General features: G+C 37.9%; 1 protein-coding gene across 6 annotated transcripts in view; it reads left to right on the top strand.

Annotated features, from left to right (window-relative positions):
* PHLDB2 (pleckstrin homology like domain family B member 2) overlaps window positions 1-19,879 on the top strand; it is an 82,680-nt gene that overhangs the window by 56,706 nt on the left and 6,095 nt on the right. For 5 of the 6 annotated variants that reach the window (XM_044441867.1, XM_044441866.1, XM_044441864.1 and 2 more), the window contains 8 exons: window positions 1,782-1,937; window positions 2,781-2,891; window positions 4,755-4,844; window positions 11,684-11,818; window positions 12,722-12,821; window positions 15,396-15,603; window positions 16,132-16,222; window positions 17,295-17,441. In XM_044441867.1, the coding sequence (XP_044297802.1) occupies window positions 1,782-1,937; window positions 2,781-2,891; window positions 4,755-4,844; window positions 11,684-11,818; window positions 12,722-12,821; window positions 15,396-15,603; window positions 16,132-16,222; window positions 17,295-17,441 (1,038 nt within the window). Of the gene's footprint in view, window positions 1-1,781; window positions 1,938-2,780; window positions 2,892-4,754; window positions 4,845-6,929; window positions 7,074-8,835; window positions 9,010-11,683; window positions 11,819-12,721; window positions 12,822-15,395; window positions 15,604-16,131; window positions 16,223-17,294; window positions 17,442-19,879 lie in introns of all 6 variants that reach the window. The other variant, XM_044441869.1, reaches the window with a different exon arrangement.

Genomic DNA, 19,879 nt, shown 5'->3' with positions numbered 1-19,879 from the left:
CCGCCTGTTGTTTCAGGGGTTAAATATTGGTTTTCTGCATTGTTAATAAGAGTATTGCATGGTGATAAATAATTGGAATGCAAAGAGGTGGATTGAAAATTGTTTTGTGTTACATACTTGGAGAGTTGTCAAATAGTTCATGCTTAGTAGCTTTTTGCCTTTGGTTAATTAGATATGTGTGTGAGGAGTTTAGCGCACTGAGGTGTAAGTGAAGAAAATATTTTTTTACTCTAATTATGATAATGTAATAGTTAATTCCTTTTACATTTACACTTGTTTTTAAGATTCTCTTTTCAGAACTGCAAATTGGCCTCCAGATTTTTAAAGTTTAAATCTGCCATGAAATGAACTTCCTTTCAACCATGAAAAGCTGTTTCTTACCTATTCAACTATATTTGATAATTCCATATGTTTGTCACAACTCAGGACGTTTGCAGTCTTGAATTCAAATTTTTGTTGTTTTTTAAATTGTTGTAAGTTGCCTTGTAGGACTCTTGCCCAGGAGGGCAGGGTTTGCAACTATTTTCCTAGGAGCAGCTTCTCAGGAACAGTGGGAAGGGCAGGATAATATCAAAAATAGCACATCAAAAATAGCACATCCCAATTTGTGTAAGCAGACTAGATTTCTGTTAAGGTAAAGCTATCACTGGATGCTGCTGTTGTGATTAATGTCTAACTTTCAGCCATTTGCAAGTATATTCCTTTCATATTATCTGATGCTGATACTTGTACAAAGAGCTGATCTTGCTAATACTTGTGGTTGACCAGTCCTGCAAACATTGTCTCTGTTTGATGCACCCTTCCTTAAGTGGGGGCATTGTTCTTTGTTTTGTTTTTCAAATATTTTTTATCTTGATGAGCAATAGAAACCTTCTCATAATTAATCAGGACAAAAAACCTTGTGGTTTCTCTCCCCACAGGCACTTTTCTGTCTCTCTTTCATCATGTTTGGAGGCATAACCTTTTTTGAAATGCTTTTTCATATGAATTTGTACAAATACATTTACCTAACAGCCTTTTCATTCCTCAAAGAGGACATGGCATTTGCTCTGGTTTCTGGAAGGTTTCTGACCTTTCAGAAGTCTGGGTACCTCACGATGCTGCTCCACAGTTTCTTTGAATTTGCTTCACTGTTTTGTCACAAGGTTCACCTTCCCCCACTTTTTCCATTGACCACTATGTAGAAACTGCTTCAGTCAAAAAATTCAGTATGTAGGTTGGGTGTTGATAGGGTGGAACAAATTCCACAATTCTGAGAGATGTCAGTATGAATATATGGGAAATGTTTAAAGATAGTACTGGAACAATAAGCTGAAATAAAATGCAACAAAAAAGTTCCAGTTCAGAGTCATCCTCGGTGTAAAACCATCTTTTTCATATAAAAAACATCATTATAAATGGAAATCCATAAAATGTTTGAAGAATTTTGAGAGATAATTTACTGCTTGGTTATTTAAATATTTGTTAGCAAATGGTAACTGTAGACAAGAATTATGTCTCTAAATTGTGTTGCTACAATACTGTCTTAATAGTATACTCGTCATTTATCCACAGGATTCGGATTACAGTGGTACACATCTCTACATGGAAGCAGGATTGCTTTCCTAATACTCCATTCGGTTTCATCCCTATAATAAAAAGCAGTCTCTTTTTTTGCTATGGAACCAGCTTTATTAAACACCATCTCTTGAAATAACTGGGCTTTACTTTTGTTCTGCAGGTCTGTTTTTGCTAACACTGTATCTGCTTTGAAAAATTCACACTGGTGTTTATTATTAAAGGATGCTGACCTGTTGGAGGTAGAAAGCAAGCACTTTGAGGATCTAGAATTTCAGCAGCTTGAAAATGAAAGCAGGTTAGATGAAGAGAAGGAGAACTTAACACAGCAACTCCTGCGTGAAGTAGCTGAGTATCAGCGCAACATTGTCAGTAGAAAGGTAAAAGGTTGTTTTGTTTTGAAAAGCGGATTTTACCTTTTTGAGATTTGATTCCAGTTCAGAATCCACTGTGGCTAAAGTTCTTCTCATTTGTTCTAAATATGGCCAGTAAGAATTCTATGAAAGGAGAACAATGATTTAAATAATCCTTATATAGTTTAGATTTTACAAAGTTTAGCACTTGGTTATTTTCTTTAACAGCTGGCATGCAGCAGGCTGTAATCCATTCTTGCAGACTGTAAAGATAAATATGGGGCTTTTCTAGCTGAGGCATTTTTTGAGCATGCATCATTCCCTTCTCAAGGATATTTATGGATAATTTTGGGATCTTACAGTTTCACTTCTGTTTTTTAATCAGCACATTTGCTGCATTTTTAAGGCAGGGAAAATACAACTTCTAATTGTGAAAGAAAACATGATATTGTCTGGTGTGTTTGTTTTATTCTGCTGTACCACAGTGCCACCTAGATGGCATGTGGTAGGAAAGTGTGAAAGGAAAACCTTTTTTGTTCTTGCACCTCAGTTCTGCAGCAAAACTGAAAGTAGACTCAGTGGATTATCGGTCAGTTAACAACATAAGATAGAAAAGCTCACCATTTGCTTATATAAAACAGTGTGCCTTCTTCTCAGTGCACTCAGTGTTCAGGCAGTTGCTACAGCTATTAGTATAGTTCAATCCTTGACTGAACAATCCATAAATACAGTTACTTATCAACTAATAAGTTTCATCACAAGTACTAGGAGCACCTCATGTGAGTACTTTCTGGGTGAAGAGGATCTTTGTTGCAGAGAGTATATTCCCAAACTCTCAATGAACATGTGTTGATTCTATTGTTATAACAGGAGAAAATTTCTGCTCTCAAAAAACAAGCCAATCATATTGTCCAGCAAGCACAAAGAGAACAAGATCATTTTGTCAAAGAGAAGAATAACCTGCTAATGATGTTGCAAAGGGTGAGCACTTTTTCTTGATTTTCTAATCCATTCTACATAGTGGAGTGCATGGATGATCCCAGGCTAACATTTTGTTTTGTAATTTACACATACAATCTAGTCCTTCTGGGACATTGTCAGATGCACTCTGGTTAAAATTATCCCCAAACTGCCATCTATATTTTTCTTTCTATAAACTAAAACATGGTTGAGATGCAAATATATTCCAAAATTTACATAAGAAAAGGCCGGTGAGGTGCTTTTGTGGCTCCAGAGAAAGGAGGTTCAGGAGGAGTTTGACTACAGTTCATCTTAGTCTCTTGAAAGGCAACAGTTGGAGACTGAAACCAGAAAGAAGAATTAAAACCCATTTTATGCTGAATTGAAGTTGATTGAAGGTCACTATCATTATTAAACAAATGTTATTGTTATTCATTGCTGCAGGAAAGATTATGTCTTAAATTATCTGTAAGAGCTGAACCTGTAATTCATTCTTAGTGCTGATTCAAACTTCCTGGGGAAAACATTCAGTCAAGGCCCTTTGAGCATTTGCCTTGCCTGAAGCAGTTTTGTTTGGGGGTGACAAAATCACCTCATTTGGAAGGAATGCTAGGGTTGAAAATGACCCTAGATGAAGGTTAAAAGAATCCCAGAGCCACATAGATGATCTGTGATAGCGTCAAAGATGTTAATGTTGTTATCAACTGGTGCTATCATTTAACAAAAGGTTTACTAAACTAAGCCATAACAGTTCTAAGGGTAAGGAGTTGTATGACAAACACAAAGTTTAAAACAAACAAATGAACAATTGCAGAAAAACAAATATTTCTGTTTCAGAATTTTGTGTGTTGAAGCACTTAACAGAATACTATAAATAATAAGCATTGGAATGAAAACACAGGCAGATCAATCAACATATAGGAGTCAGACTGTCTAAATTAGGCATTGGATGGGATCATGAGAGGAAGCTCATGATCTTAAAATCTTTCCTTCAGAACATTATTGATCTATGTGGTTCTTTTGCTTTAGTTATACTGAAAGTAATAAATTTTAAGTTGGTAGTGTGTCTACCTGAATTATACTTGCTTTATCCTTAAGTCTCAAATTATTATTTTTTTAGTTGTTTCAAGTGTTTTTTATCCATTTACAAATGAGGTTTGAATATTAAGTTGCTTTTATACTCTTGAATACTCTTGTGGAATCTATATAACTGGAGTAATTGAAACTGAGAAATATGTAAGATAGTGAGGGAGTCTAAAAAACTGGCAGATCTTCGCAGCATTCTGTTTTCTGAAGAATGCATATGTTGGATTTCCTGAAGTTGCTAAATGAAACCAAAGGATCTCTTTTATTGGGTAATGGAGAGCAGCTCTACTTTTGATGTGTGTGCCTTCCATTGTAAACATATCAGATGTGGAAGACATCTCTGCATGTGCTGAGGATTTTAAATGTCCATGTATGTGCATTGTAGGGTACCTGGTCTAAGCAGGATTAGAAGGGGCATGTGCAGGATTAGAAGGGGCATGTACATGATTAAAGATTCATATACTTAGGTTGTGTGTTACCCAAACCTTACAAGTTTGCTGCTGGCACCCATTATACATACAGCAAACATGTTGATTGCATGAAATGTAATCTTAAATACACAGAGAGATAATAGATGTTAAAGAGTTGGAAGAAAAGAACACACATATGCAGAGGACAATTTAATTGTGAACAATTTCCCAGATGAATCACCATTCAAATTTCATTACTTCTTATTCTAGTTTTGTTCTTTCCAAAAAGAAAGGAACTGTGATCCGTGGCTGACAGTTTGTGATCTCCTCTTCAGAGGAGTGATTTTCACACTGAACACAAAATATAACTTTGATCTGTTCTCAACAGGAGAAAGAGAACCTTTGTAATCTAGAAAAGAAATACTCTTCCCTCTCAGGAGGAAAGGGATTCCCTGTAAGTCCCAGCAGTCTGAAAGAGGTAAGTAATGGGAGAAAGCCTGGGAGAAAGGAGAGAGGGAGGAAATGGTTACTGCTGTATTTTTCATAATAGAGTGTAATATATAGCAACATGTGTTATACTGTTCAGTGGAAAATGATAGACAATTGCAATTTCCTATTGAAGGGCTACTGGTGATTGTGGAATTTTAATTATTTATATTTTAAATATGGTCAGTTTACCTAAGCAGGATTGTTACAAAATTTGATCATGCCCATCTGGTTTATTTTTCTGTTTTGTGTAGGGTACTTCTTGTTGTTTTGTATGCATTGTCCATTGGCCAGCACATGTCCTTATGTCTGTTTCATAGTGGCATAGTGGCATGGTATCCCTACGTTTGCTACAGAAAACTACCAAAAGTGACAATATACAGACATGTACCCATGTCTGTGTATTGGCAGATGCCATTCATGCAGTTGTATGATAACCAAGCCCTTGAGGAGTAGTAAGTGTGCATTTCGAAATGAGATTGAATTTCTTCAAAAATGAAGCAAAACACCCAGAATATTTACACATAACCGTTAATGTCTAGACTATACACTCTTCTGACAGTGCTCCTAGAATTGTAGTTGGAATTCAGGAATTGCATTCCATTAGATTTGGGGAAAAAAACACAGTTTCTTCTAGTGTATCCTTCCAATGCTTGCTTTTGCCTAAAAATCTTCCTGCTGCTGTTGCTGCTGATGCTGCTAATTAAGTCCTTAAATTGTTTATATTTTAACTGAAAATCACAGCTGCTCTAACCCCCTTAATGTAAAGAAGCAAAATCATTAATGTATTTTATGAAAGAATAGCAGAAAGTAAAATATATCCCACTTTGAAGGGAGCGGTTAAGTAGTAAGAGATGCAATTACATATAGTTTCAATATAGTAGGTTCTGCAAATGCAGTCACGTATGTTGCAAGTAAATAATATAAAATGCCTTTTGGTGCTTTTGCCTTGTCAGCTGAATTCCTGTTCAGACGAAACAATGCAAAACAAAATAGCCAAAACAATGCAGGGTGATACCGCACAAAAGCACCTTATTGTGAAAGGGTTGCCCTGGTAGTTATGCTTTAGATGGGCTGCAGCACTAAATTGAGGATAAAGGCAAAAAGATGCAATCGCCAATATTATAGTGCCTTCCTATAAATATACGGTGTGACCACACTTAGAATACTGTGTTCAGATTTGCTCACTGCACCTCAAAAAAAGATCTTGTAGAATTGGAAAAAGTGCAGAATATAAAAAGCAGCATAATAAGAGAGCTGGAGAATCTGCCCTGTGAGGAAAGGTTATGCTGTTTGGGACATTTTAGCTTAGAAAAAAGGCAAGTAAGGAGGGGCATGATGGAGGTGTACAAATAAAGCATGTTATGAAAAAAAGAGAGATCATCTAAGGATACTAGCACCTGCGTTCACCCAGCAAAGCTGATTGCTGGGAGATTGAGGACAAATGCAAGGTAGTACTTGTTCACACATTTAGCTATGAAATTTTCTACCCCAAGTTGTAGATGACCATCAGCTTGGATGGATTTAAAAGTGGATACGACAAATTCTTGGTTGATAGCGCTAATAGAGTGTATATTAGGGAACACTAGCAGGAATATGCTCTTTTATTCGTCCTGCTTGTTAGAGTCTTTTGATATCTGGTTAGCCACAGAGGAAACAGAGCAGTGAACTAACAGGCCTTTAGTCTGATACAGCATGTATACATAAATGAGTCCTACTGACCATACATCTGGTTATTTGAGGGAAATAGGATGAATTTTATTTGGTACTTGGCAGTTCATATTTTGCTCCTGTTATTTAAACATGCTAAGCAACATTTGAACTGCAATGGTTGTAGATTATTATAAAAATACTTCATCTATAATGAACATTTGAAAAAGATTTTGTTTGCAATAAAGCATTCTAATTTCCAGTGTATGTAACTTTGATGATTTTTAAAAATATTTTAATGGAGCACAGAGAATTGGCTGGATCACTCTAAACTAACTTTCACAGCAAAATGGGAACCTTAATACCTTTGCATGCCTTTTGGCTTTTGCTTCTTTTTTATGTTTAACTTCTGAATTCCTCCTTTTAGGGTTATATGAGTGTAAATGACATTAGTGAGCCGTATGGTAATTCCTCGAATATAACCCCTTCCACTCAACCCCCCTCTGCTGCTGATGCTGTTCCCACTGAACCTTCCACAGCTGGCCTGATGAGCCAGTCACAAAATACAGAGGTTTGTTTAAGAGACATTTCCCATTTGTATACATTTTGCTTTCGACATTTTTTTCCCTTGGTGTTTGGAAGTTAACCATGAAACTGAATTATTTTTACAGTTAAAGGGGTTTGGGTAGATAGCGAAATTAACTTTATGTACTGTTTAGGTAGAAATCTCATTTATATGTTCTAGACTCCTCTGTACCTTTCCTCCTCCTGCTCACTGGAAGGAGAAAATACAAGGGAGGTAGAATCTGTATAAAGTAAATTAGGAAAAAATATTCCAGTAGGGGTCAGTCCCTGCTGCCTGCCTGCCTTTGTTTCCAGAGAACAACAAAATCAGCAAGAGGTCGTATTCAGATAAATAAGATACTGCCCAGTGGAACTGCCCAAAATGTTTGCTGCCTGAGATGGAAAACATTCAGTATCCAAGTCAGCCAAGTTATTTTGAAGTATATAATCCTGCTCCTGTGCAATGGGTTAAGTTTGTAGAATATATAATTAAGCGAGAATGGGCAACTTGGGGAATGTAGAGGCTGCTTCCCCACTCACCCCTAAGCCAAAATTTGGTAGTGGCAGCCAATAAATAAATATATTGGCAGCCAACTACCCACTGCTATCAAACAATTCAACAGCAAGAACTACAGGGGCTTAAAGACTAAATTAAAGTTAAGTTTGTGAGTTCTAATCCTCTATAGTAGTTTTGCTGCTGGAATTCAGTAAAATTTAATCTGCTGGTTTTATTTCTTTATTTTACAAATCCCTGTGGCACTTCAATAGCTGCACCGCAGGCCAGAGACCACATTGCAGTTCTCAGGCCTCATATTGCCCATCCATGCTGTACAGCCAAAGAGAAATATTTAATATTATTTCAGTAGAATATTAAATCTGGCTGCTTTCCCCACTTTTTGATTATCTCATGAGGGGGCATGAAGGAAGAGACAGAAAAAAACTTTCTTATCTGACAAGCAATACTTTTTACTTACCGAGGTAAACTTGCTTCTATAACTGGTTAATTCCAGTGCCTTGTATACAAGCCGGAAAGAGCCCAGTTGAGTCTGGGGTCACATGCTCCCCCCTGCCCTCTTTTCCTCAACAGCCCGAAGAGGAATAAACCAGAATTCCAGCTCTTACTCACCATGGCTTGTAATTATGTGTTGACCAGGAACCACAGTTACAATAAATTCTAGACCATGGTTTAAATATAGCTTGGTAGCAATTGATAGTTTTTAGTAGACCATGATGGCTGGTTCACATTAACTAGAAATTATCCTAGGTGAAACCAAATTTGAGTTTATTCCTTTTCCTAGCCATGTGAGAAGAAGATAGAGCATGGGCTGCCTCATGAGGCAAAGCTTGCTCAGGTTTTTTCTGGTTGCACATGTAGATTGCCATTAAGAAAGACTCTCCCGTTTTCTTTAGCAACAAGAGTTGAGTTTGGGATGCCTAATTTTAGTCTAAATGGTTCAGCCATGAAAAGACTTTTGGCTGAAAAAAAAGTCTTTCTCATTGTATTGTTCTTTAGTGTGTGTGTGTGTGTGGTCTGGATAAAACCACCCATTTTTCTTATTAGACTATCACAAATCTGTAACCAAACACCTCCAACAAATGCAGTTTTCATTTTTCTTCATCTATCAACTGTTGATAACCCTTCATGCATCTGACAAAGCGGGCTCTTAGTTCACAAAGCTTATGCCACAATATACCTGTTACTCTTATTTATATCTGCAGCTTATATGTTTTTAAACACTCTGAATATAATTTCTTTCTTTCCTATAAAGCTAAGAGCATCTCTCTGTTCTGGATTTATGTCTCCTCACTCCCTTTCTCCTCGCCCTCTTGCACAACTTTCACCAGCCCACTGGCCTGAGGTCAGGGCTACAAATGTAGAGCCTATACCTTTACCTGACACACCACCTCCTCTTCCAGCTAAGAAACACCGAAGGCAATCACAGGTAACATGCCTAGAAGCAGGTCACCTTGATATATAGTTAACTTTGCATGGACTTTCTGCATGAATCCAGTGGAGTGCATGCAGAGAGTCAGGGCTCAGGCTGCTTGGAGGGGAAAGAGAAGTGAGGGGTCTGAATCCAGTGCTTCACTCCCATTTCCTTATGGTTGACTGATGGAATTCTAGCAGTTTCTTTAAAAACTTTATGTGCACAGAGCAAGTTACTGGATCAGATGGAAATCCTTTGCTCTCCCCACCTCTCTCTTCCTCTCGCTCTCTCTCACACATATACATGTGTACATGCGCAGTTGAGATACGCCGTCAGCAACTTGTTTCCATGTGTGTACTATTCCTAGTTGGATAAGTGCATCAAACTCAGACTGACAGAGTTCCACACATAACCAAAATAAAATTAAATAAATAGCCATCTACTCCTTGTTATGTGGACACCAGCAGTTAAACAAGATGTTAATCAATATAAGCTTTACAGGTCATTATTTTCTTCCAGATGTTTTGTCTATTGATATTAATGAAAGCAGCATAATAGTAGTAGTAGTAGTAAATTGTTTTAATTAACAAAACCAGAGAAATATACTATAGATAATGATTCACAAATAATCTAAAAACAATGCTATCAATAACATTACAGTTGCTGTTTACTTTGTTGGATAGGCATAGGAATACTGTATTAGCTTTAAAACATGTTTTAAAGAGCTTATTCCGAATTGCTTGCTTTGTTTTAGTATTTTGCATGTGCTCAGCTGCTAAAAACACAAGTGCATGTCTCAGATTACATTTACTAAAAATGCAGGACAACAGGTTGGAATCATTCTTACTGCTGCATTCATGAAACATTTTCTGTAAATATGAAGGTCTTTCTAGAACCCTCCTATAAATGGAGTAGTATGTGTGGATGCAACCCAGTATTTAGAATTAACATCTGGCTTTGCATTAGGTAATTTCACATTTAAAACAAACTCAGTTTAAGGAAGTGTGATGCCTTTGTACAGTGTCCTTTCATTTTAATAAATTAGGAGCAACTCTCTGTTTTCCAAGGGATAACTCCAAGTCAGAATACTTTGAAAATCCAGTGCTTGCTAGCAGATGCCTAGCAAGAACATAAATGGTGAAGGCAACATTAACCATCCTCCTTGCTTTTGAGTAGGATAGTAAGGTTCAGGATTTGCATAACCATGTCAGCTTCCCTAACCTTTCTCCCCCTCCTCATTTGTAATCCGCAGTCTGATTTTCCCTTCTAAGGTCTTAGTAGTATTTATGACTTTGAGATAGAAATTCTGAAATACCCAGAGCCCCAGGACATTTTCCTAGGGACCATAGAATTGCTACTTACTCATTTTCATGGGACCAGGGTATAAACCCTATATGATCATGTCCTTCCTATGGCAGCTACACAGCTGCCATAGGATTTCAACAGCCATAGGATTGTTTGGGTTCTCAGCTACAAGGTTGGAAAATAACTCAAAGAGTGATGCTGGTGGCTTCTCCAAGGTTGTAAGAGCAACCTGGGAGAAGAGTTTTGGGGCGTTGGAGGGGACAGGGAGGAGACCAACACCACCAAAATGCAACATACCATCATGGCACCACAGCTTCCTTCCCTTCCATCTTGAAGTTGCATGGAGACAGCCATAATCAGCCATTTATGCACTTTGCAGAGTGAGAGGAGCGCAGAGGTGGGCTTCAATTCTTCACCCCCCCCCCGCCCCATTGTTCATAGGATGTCTATAACGTTTGAGTTCAGGCAGTTACAGACATCTCCACTGAATGGTGCCCCACAGTGGATCAAATCGTAATACCAGTGCAACTCTGTAGGCCTGATAACTTGCCTTTTGCTCAAATGATAGTTGCCATTATTTCTGTAGCACTGTTTCATGTTCATAGTGCTTTTCAGTTCTCCTGTTGTTTGGAATTCTTCTTATCATAACAAATTTTATGTTATGTCAAACAAATTTTAACTTTCTTTGGTTATGTTAGCCATCCCCATGGGCTATATGATCACAAAACAATAAGACTGTCGCCTGTGCAAATCTCTTCAGTTATAGTGAGACTTCTTCAAGGAATTCTCCTGTTAATTTATCACATAAATTAGTGCTTATCTTTACACTGTTTGTATAAATCATTGGCACAGTGGGACATGGTTGGTAGCTGTAATCCAGTATTCGATGGATTCAACATGCAGTATTCCATCATGCAGTCCCTGTTGAACCTTGTCACATTGGTCAAATTTGCAGGGTGTCCTGGATTTTTTTTCTTAATAATGTTAAAAAAGCATCAGGAGCATGACACAGGGCCAAATTCTGCAAGAAAGCTAAATTTGACTCTTGTGGTACTCCATAGTGCTATACAAGTACAAATTGTTTCAGGGCAGATTGCAACATGCAGGGGGAGAAAACGCCTCCCAGACTTCTCAAATTTGCTATCCCTGACAAACATACTTTCCTACTTTTCAATAGACATTTTAATATTGTAGTATAATTAGCTTTTATTCCCTATGCTGTAAGTTTTACACACTTCGAGACATTTTGGATACTCTGTCCTGTCTTTTTTTTTTTTTTTTGGACAAACCTGCACATGATTTAGAACAAATGAACAAAAGAAAGAAATGATACTTACAGCCTGCAGCTTCCATATAATCACATCAGCATTTTATATATTTTAAGCACTTCCGAAATCTAGAAGAGAGAAAGAAGCAGCACAAAGAGGGGCCATACATGAGTGATACTTTGCCACGCAAGAAAACAGCTCCTTCTGTATCACCCCATTTCAGCAGTTCTACGCTTGGACGAAGTGTTAAGGTAAAGTAATTTGGTTGTAACATCTGCATCACAGAAAATAATAGTTCATAATAAATAGTTCAACAAGAATTGAATTTCTTAATTCATTTTTATTTGGCAAGGTTAATCTTTATCCTGTAGTGCAGTTCCTGTGGTTTGGATTCAGACTAGGCTAGTCATGCTTAGTTTGAATCCTACTGAAGTTCTATTGAAATTTATTTTTATTTATTAATTAAAAGCTTTTCTATCCTGTCCCCTCCAGAATATCTCAGGATGACTTACAAATGAATGAATGGGTCAAATTAGTAATGACTAACCTAAGTCCCATTGATTTGAATACAACCAAGAAAGCATACCTACCTCCTTTGAATGACTCTCAGACTATGAACCAAATTGAAGACTAGTTCTTTTTTCATCTTCACTTCATGGGAAGGATTTGGGGAGGCAATCGGGGAGACAGGTTCAACTCCCCTCCTAGAGCACAGTGATCCTATACCAAATCCTTTCTCTGCACCTGCTTGCACAAGTTAAAGATAAATATCAGTCTCGGCTACAAGCTATATAATAATTATTATATGTTTGGTCTCATCTTTGAGTACCTTCAGATATTACTTAAAGTGGTGGTGGGACAGGAAGTGCAGGTAGCTGAGGATTCCTGCCTCCTTTTCTTCTTACAATATCAAAAGTGGAATTTGTTCATCAGCCCAACACTGGAATGAACATGCTTCAGATGCAGAGAAAGCTTTTGAATTTTACCAAAATAAGGAAAGGGAGATATACAAGTTCAACTTCCAAATTTACAAAGTAGTATATAGAACACAAAGCAAGAGATATTCATGAAATTCATACGGAAAAACTTGGATTCTTTTACTGATTACTAGTATACAAAAATAATGTACCCTGAAGCTCCAGTATCTCATGCAGGCTCATCTCCCACTTGGACAAAGCAATAGCTGTGGCAGCGTCCTTCCTCACTGTATGGGAACAACAACCAAAGAGTCCGAATCAAGAAGGACACACAAAGGTAATGTTTCTTACATTGGTATGCAGTATTTTCAAATAAGAAAAATGTTTTCACACAAAAAAATGGTTTTTCTTCTTCATTTTATCATTTGGATTCATCAAGCTGCACCACTTTTATGGGTGTTAATTACATTTTCTTAACATTAGTTATTGAAATAATTCTTTAATTGCACAGGTGCTTTAACCAAAATAGAAAGCACATGCTTCTACATGTGTATAGGCTTTTAGATTGACATAGACAGATTAAAAACAAGATGCCATACTTTGAAATTGAATAATCCAAGTGTATTGTCATGGATCTTGACAATAACCACACCTGAATGTGTTCTTTATGGCTTTTGTACAGATTCAGTTTCTGTGCCAGCCCAAACTAAACATCAAAAACTATGCAGGGATCACTCATTCATTCTTATTTTAAAAAAACAACAACCATTAATGGTAGAGAATTGTCTCTTAGCTGCTGTTTGTCAGTAAATTGAAGGGGTGCAACTGCAGTATACATAGTGTGCTCGTGTATACTGAGTGTGAAGGATTTGGTGATTTTAGTGAGACTTACTCCAAGTGTGCACCTAGGATTGTAGCCAAAATCTAAGAAATATTAGAATTGTTACAGTAATTGATACTTTCACATTGAAATGTGATCTTACAAAAGAAGTGGGCATTTTAAAAAAATCTGAAGGGACTTATATCCAGGAGCTAATGGATTTAAACAGAAATACAGTCCATTGAAACAACCAGGATTTTTAAATCAGTACTGCAGTCCAGAATATACTCTTTGGTGACCTGTTTTACTCATCATTGACATCTGCAGTTGCAGCTCTTCCTTAGCTTACTTAAATAATATTTACTTTAAATATTTTTCCTGTATTTAAATAGCCACAACATGACTGTCCCCCCTTCTTCCTCCCCTCCCTCTCCCTCTAATTCTGTGTGTCTTACTAAATCAGGAAAAGACAGAAAAGGTATGAGAAATCTCTTTGCATGATATCTGATTTTGTGTTTGGTACTGGGAAAAGGGACACTGCCAACTAATTTAGAAACAGCATGTGGAGAGTCTAAAGTTCTCATTACACTGGAAAAGTTTTGGAAGGTACACCTCCGCCAGCCGGCAATGCCTGCCTCCCTCCCCACATCTAGGCATTGAGGGGAATATCTGCCACAGGGAAGCATGAGAAACAGAAAGGATATTTTAAAGCATGTTACTTGATTTTGTTCCTTGTGAAGAAAGCAACTCCTTGAGATGCGGTTGGATTTCAGTGATGTTGGGTTATAGACGTTAGATTGCATTGGAGAAGTCTGTTTAAAATAACAGGTGTTACTGTTTTGTTTTTACATTTTACTATCCTGTATGTTTTTGGCATTGGTCTTTCTGTTTACCTCAAAAAACTGTTTAATCATGTTGGTTTTTCTGTCAAATGCAGTTTTGCATAGCTTGTGGAAATTGAATAACTATTGTCATTTTCTCCAAATTAGTAACTTCAGCTTTAGTAGAATGTCCTGGCAGCTGTGGGGTGTTCTGTCTGAATGCATCTGATTGCTTCAGGTGGCTGCCCTCCCAGACTAATGATCTGTTTCTCTTTTAACTTTGGATGATCATATTTTATTTCAAGTTACTGACATTAAGTCATGTATTTCTTAGAACCAGCAGCATGGTACATTTTTCACTTTGGACTGAGTGTGTGCTATTGTTGAACTGTGGGCTGTTGTGGAATTGTGGCATGTCATATTATCTGAACCTGGATGAGATAACAAACCATGATAAATAACCCACTGTTTACAACCCAAGAGCAAACAGTGGGTTCTCTTCATGGGTTATTCATGGTTAACAAGCCCTGGCTTCTTAAGCACAGCTGGGACAACAGGATAACCCACATCCATCCATCCATATTTTATTCTACTTCCAAGGGTTCTTAACATTTTTTGAATTCTAACTATTCTAATAAAATGATGCCCTGAACATTTAATCAGCTATTTAAACATTTCACTTGACATTAATATCTCAAGGCACATCCGGCGGCAGCTTCTCCCTGTGCTAAAAAGTAAGAGGTGTACTAACAAGCAGAAAACTAATTTTTGTCTTCCAGTTCTCCCCCCATCAGTCAAATGGACTGTGGGTAGGAACAGTGGGCTTTAGGGTCCCTGCACAACTACAACACAGGGGATCTGAAACGGTGCATCCAATTAACTTGAGTAAAAGCCAGTGCTTATAAATTGGCCACCCATTGAAGGCTGTTTCAGATGCCTTTTTCAACAGCTGTTGCAAAACAGCAAGCCACTCAGATACACTCATTTGCCCACCACATGGAGCAACAATATGTCTGATATAAAACAGGCATATGCTTGCTACTAGTAAAGTCTTGACAGTTTCCAAAAAGAATCTGTCATAATTAATAAGTGTGGATTTTCAAACCAGATAAGGACTCAAAATCATATAGTGTTGAAATGTCTTGAGTTGCTTTTAATTTAAGAATTAAATTAATAATTTAATTTTAAAGTGCTTACCTGGAAATATTAACTATGTATTTTAAAAGATAAAATGCAACTAAATCAACTAATGTTTTGCTTCTCATTCTAGGTTATAACCACCAACATATATGTGAAGATCAAAGACAGAAATCTCCTGAATTCTACAGCAGAACTGCTTCTGAGTCGAATGTATATCTGAACACCTTCCATTATCCTGATCATAGTTTCAAGGACCATGCCTTTGACACTCTAAGCCTAGATAGTTCTGACAGCATGGAAACCAGCATATCTGCCTGCTCCCCGGACAATATTTCCAGGTAAAGCATGGGAACATTTTGTGTTCATAATAAATGTGGCCTTGTAATTAAGCACACAGGATAAATATTGCTCTTTTAAAATGTGCCAGTTAAGGACTTACTCATCCAAAAGAATTTTATTTCTGGAGGTCCCTATCATGTACGTTTAATAGATTTCTGGGGACCATGCAAATCAGTGTTTTAGAGCATGTGCATATAATGCTGGGGATTCTCTGGCATGCAGGCTGAATCTGGCCTTTCAGGCTAGCCTGCCTGTCCTGTGCAGCTTCAGGCACAGTTTTGCCGCATCAGAGAGGAATGGAAGCAACTGGGCTTAATCTTAAGGAGAACTCACCAAGGCCATGGTTCAGTCCACTTCACTTCTCTCTTATCTTCATTAATCAGAGAAGGTGAGACTGTTTAGTTCTCTCCACATATTTAGGGGACTGAAACATATCCAGATCTGATATCCTAAAACAAAAAGTCTGGAGGCAAATCTCCAGTTTTCTTTTCTTTTTCTTTTTTTCAATTATTATTTTTTCTGTTCAGTGCAAGTACTTCAAATGTTGCAAGAATAGAAGAAATGGAAAGGCTTTTGAAACAAGCCCATGCTGAAAAGACACGATTGCTTGAATCTAGGGTAAGCCATAAAGAGTAACAGCAAACACTGAAGTAGTACAGTTTGAGGTTGTGTTGACATTAGAGTTCTGAAATAGTTATATTTGCCTACAGTTTGTCAGGAATTCTTTATTTGCTTGTGTTCTAGTCCCTTTACATTTACAATTTGGTGAGCCAAACATGCCATTAAAATTTGCAATGATCTTTTGTAGAAAATCATAGGAATTCTAAGAATAAATATGCAGTATGTTCCAGAAATTTTGTGCTGCACTTTTAAGGAGATAGAGGAGCAGATCAGAGCAGTTGCTTGAAGCACCAGTATTTGTAGGAGTGCTGATGTAGCAGTGTGTAGTCTAAGAGATGGGCCCCAGGAGGTCACTGAAAAATGAAATTGCACATTGCAGATACAAGATTTTGAAATGCCTGACTTGGTTACATCTTGCTCTTTCAGGAGGAACAATAGTTTGTACCTGTATTTGGAGGTCTGTAGAACAGCCGTAATACCCTTCCTTAAAGCCACACTGGTTTAATACTGTATTACAGCTTTGCCATTTTATATAACTGTATTGGCCTCAAATAGGTTTTAGAACTAGGTTTCATATTGAATCAGGTAATATCTGTCTTATCAGCACTGGAAACAGGATTCAGACTGAGTGTTGTTCAAGGCCTCAGGCAGAAGCATTTGACCATGTCTCAAAATGCTTTAATTCAGTTTTTAAGCCTGGGACATTATAAGCCCATTATAAGCCATATTTATGACTGACCATTGAACCCACTTTTCAATATGTTTTTCCTGGTCTGTATGCAAACTCATGCATCTTTAGCATAATTAATAGCAACTGTGCACAATATTTGTCCACTGGTGTCTGTTAAGAACTGCATTACAGCCAAATGATTCAGCATGTGTTGCACATTCTTATTTACAAACTCGTTGACCCAGATGTCAACTGAAATCTTTAGAAGGTAAAGCTTTCAAGTTGAAGCAAACATCTTCCATGACAAATAAATTTGAAGAGAATGTATTTGAAGTTAATCTGTACTTAACAGATTTTGAAAAAGTACAGTTACAAAATACTGTATGATGTGGCTTTTAGGAACGAGAAATGGAAGCTAAAAAAAGAGCATTAGAAGAAGAAAAGCGTCGTAGAGAACAACTAGAAAAAAGGCTGCAGGAAGAAACCAGCCAGCGCCAAAAACTAATTGAAAAAGAAGTTAAGATACGTGAAAAACAAAGATCCCAGGTATGTCATCTGTAGATACGAAAATGGGAAGCAAAGCTGAATAGAGTATGCAAATGCATCTGCCAAGTAAAAAGAAGCATTTCACGCTAATGCACTGACACACAAATGTACAATGTTCCTAGAAGAGTCACGTCACATTCAGCACATGGCATATTACTGGAATGTATAACACGGCTTTTGCTGCACCTCTGATTGCAATTAGAAATAATGTGTCAGTTGTTTACCAGTCGTATAAACTTTGCAAATAGACCTTGAATTGGATAGCCTTGGAAATAGCAGTGACCTTTCACTCTTTAATTTAGCAAGCCTGAGATGTGAGAATACGAAAGTTGTCCTGTCTGTGCAGTGATAGATATTTGTGAGCATGATAGGAATGTAACCCTCAGAAGATAATACAGAGTTGTCCTCTTGTGTGCGGGGGAGCAAAAGATAGAACAGGATCCACTGGCTGATCTCTGATTGTTTTGCAGTCATTGCCAAGGAATTCTAACTTTTATAGAACAACAACCAAAATGCAAGGTCCACCCCCCCCCCCCAAAAAGACTGAAAGATTAGAAAAAGCTAGGATAAAAAACTGTAAGTGGATTTGTGCACAGCTATATGCTGTTCACCAGTAGTTTCCATCCAGCCTGACAGAGCTGAAGCAGTTTTGCCAGCGGCAAGCATTGCAGGACCCTGATGTGCAAAGCAGATAGAGACTTACCCAAGGAGATTCGCAGTTGTAATTGCTGCCAAGGTACTTCTATCAAGTACAGACTCTTTAAAGAGGTGAATATGTGTGCCATCAATAAGTGCCAATTCATTTTTGTTTACTGAACTGGCATGCCACAATAAAAATGATTGGCACCTGTGCTGGCACTGTGATACTTCACAGTGTTGAGTATCTTGTGTACATCAAGTAGTAACAAGGCCAATCCCAGGTTGTAAAACAACAAATTATGAAAAAGTCAAGGGGATAGATACTTCTGCAGGACAGTGTAAACATTTGCAATGGATGCTTCCTCCGTTGAAAAGCATTGTGTCAAGAGGTGACATCAAATGATATGAAGCCCTGTCCATGACAGCCACCCCCAGCCTGGTGCTCTCCAGATGCTTTGAGCAGCTCTCAGCATTCCTGACCCCTGGCCCCACTGGCTGGGGTTAAAGTGAGTTGAAGTCCAAAACATCTGGAGGGCACCAGTTTGGGGAAAGCTAGTGTTTGATCTGTGACGACTTGATCACACATTCAGTGGCAAGTCTTTTCTTGAGGCCTGCAGTCACAGAGTAAGAAACATAATCTTTCCTTTGAGCAAAATGTGGATGAGAGGTTTTGTTGGTATTGCATGATGCTTCCCTTGTACTCAACACTTACCCATTAGAGTTCAGTTTCACCATTATGAAAACATGGAACTGAGAGAAGCTTCTCAGTGTGAAATGTTTTGAGTACTGATTGAGAATAACACAATCCTGCCATACACAGCCACAAGGCAGCAGCATTCCAGCAGACTGTGGCTGAGCAGGATGGGAGGCAAGGCTGTTCTGCAGAAACATCAGCTCTGTTGGGTTCTTCCCTCAAATGTCATCAGGCTGCCAGCAGAGTCATCATCAGCCAGCCCATCAGGCGGCAATAGAGGGAGGTGAGGAGCAGGGTCATGCCATCAGGCCTGATGAACAGCCAGCTCCATTAGGACCATCTTCTTCCTGAATGTTTTCAGGAGATCATCGCAGGAACTACTATTTGGCCCAAACAATTGGTGCCTGAGTTTGAATTTTCCCTCTTACCTCCTCTGCCCTTTTTACTTTTTGTATCATGTCTTTGTAGACTGGGAGGAAGTTTCTGTGTTTTCCTTGATTGTGGATAAGCAGCTCTGGAAGCTTTTTGGGCTTATGAGTGGGGAAGCACACTTTTCAGCCAGCAGTGTTATCTATCCACCATCCTTGTATTTTCCAAAGGGAATGCTGAAAACCAAATTAAACAATGTGCTCTTTCCTTACATTTTTGTAAAAAGCAGCCACTTGGGCCCCCAATTCTGATCAGAACCATGGCACTTAGGAAGAGGAATTATCCTTTCCCTGCTTGGACATTTTCTAGAGCTGGAGCAAGCATGTGTTTATTTGTTTAGGTATATGTTTAAAACACATTTTATAACTATAAAATGTCATATACGAATCCTTTGGCGGAAAAATAAAGACAGAGTATCGCAAGGGCAGAAGATTTTTTATTTCTAGGGCATTGGGAAGTGAGTTCTATAGATTTGCTAACAAGTAAGATGTGAGAGATTTGGGTGGCAGACTTTCAGCCGGCTTTACTTCGATTTTCTTAGCAAGATCCAAAATGTTACATGTTAATGTCAGGTTGAAATTGTTATCTGCTTTACAGTATGATGAACAGGGAGGGAAGGGGGGGGGGAGAATAAAGTTAGAAACATAGAGCAGTATATTCAATTATATTAGCATTG

This window comes from Varanus komodoensis, unplaced genomic scaffold (genome assembly GCF_004798865.1).
Source record: "Varanus komodoensis strain SLA01 unplaced genomic scaffold, ASM479886v1 scaffold4, whole genome shotgun sequence".
NCBI classification, from domain to species: Eukaryota; Metazoa; Chordata; class Lepidosauria; order Squamata; family Varanidae; genus Varanus; species Varanus komodoensis.
The sequence above is the reverse complement of the archived record's forward strand: the minus strand, read 5'-3'. Positions and strand labels throughout refer to the sequence as shown.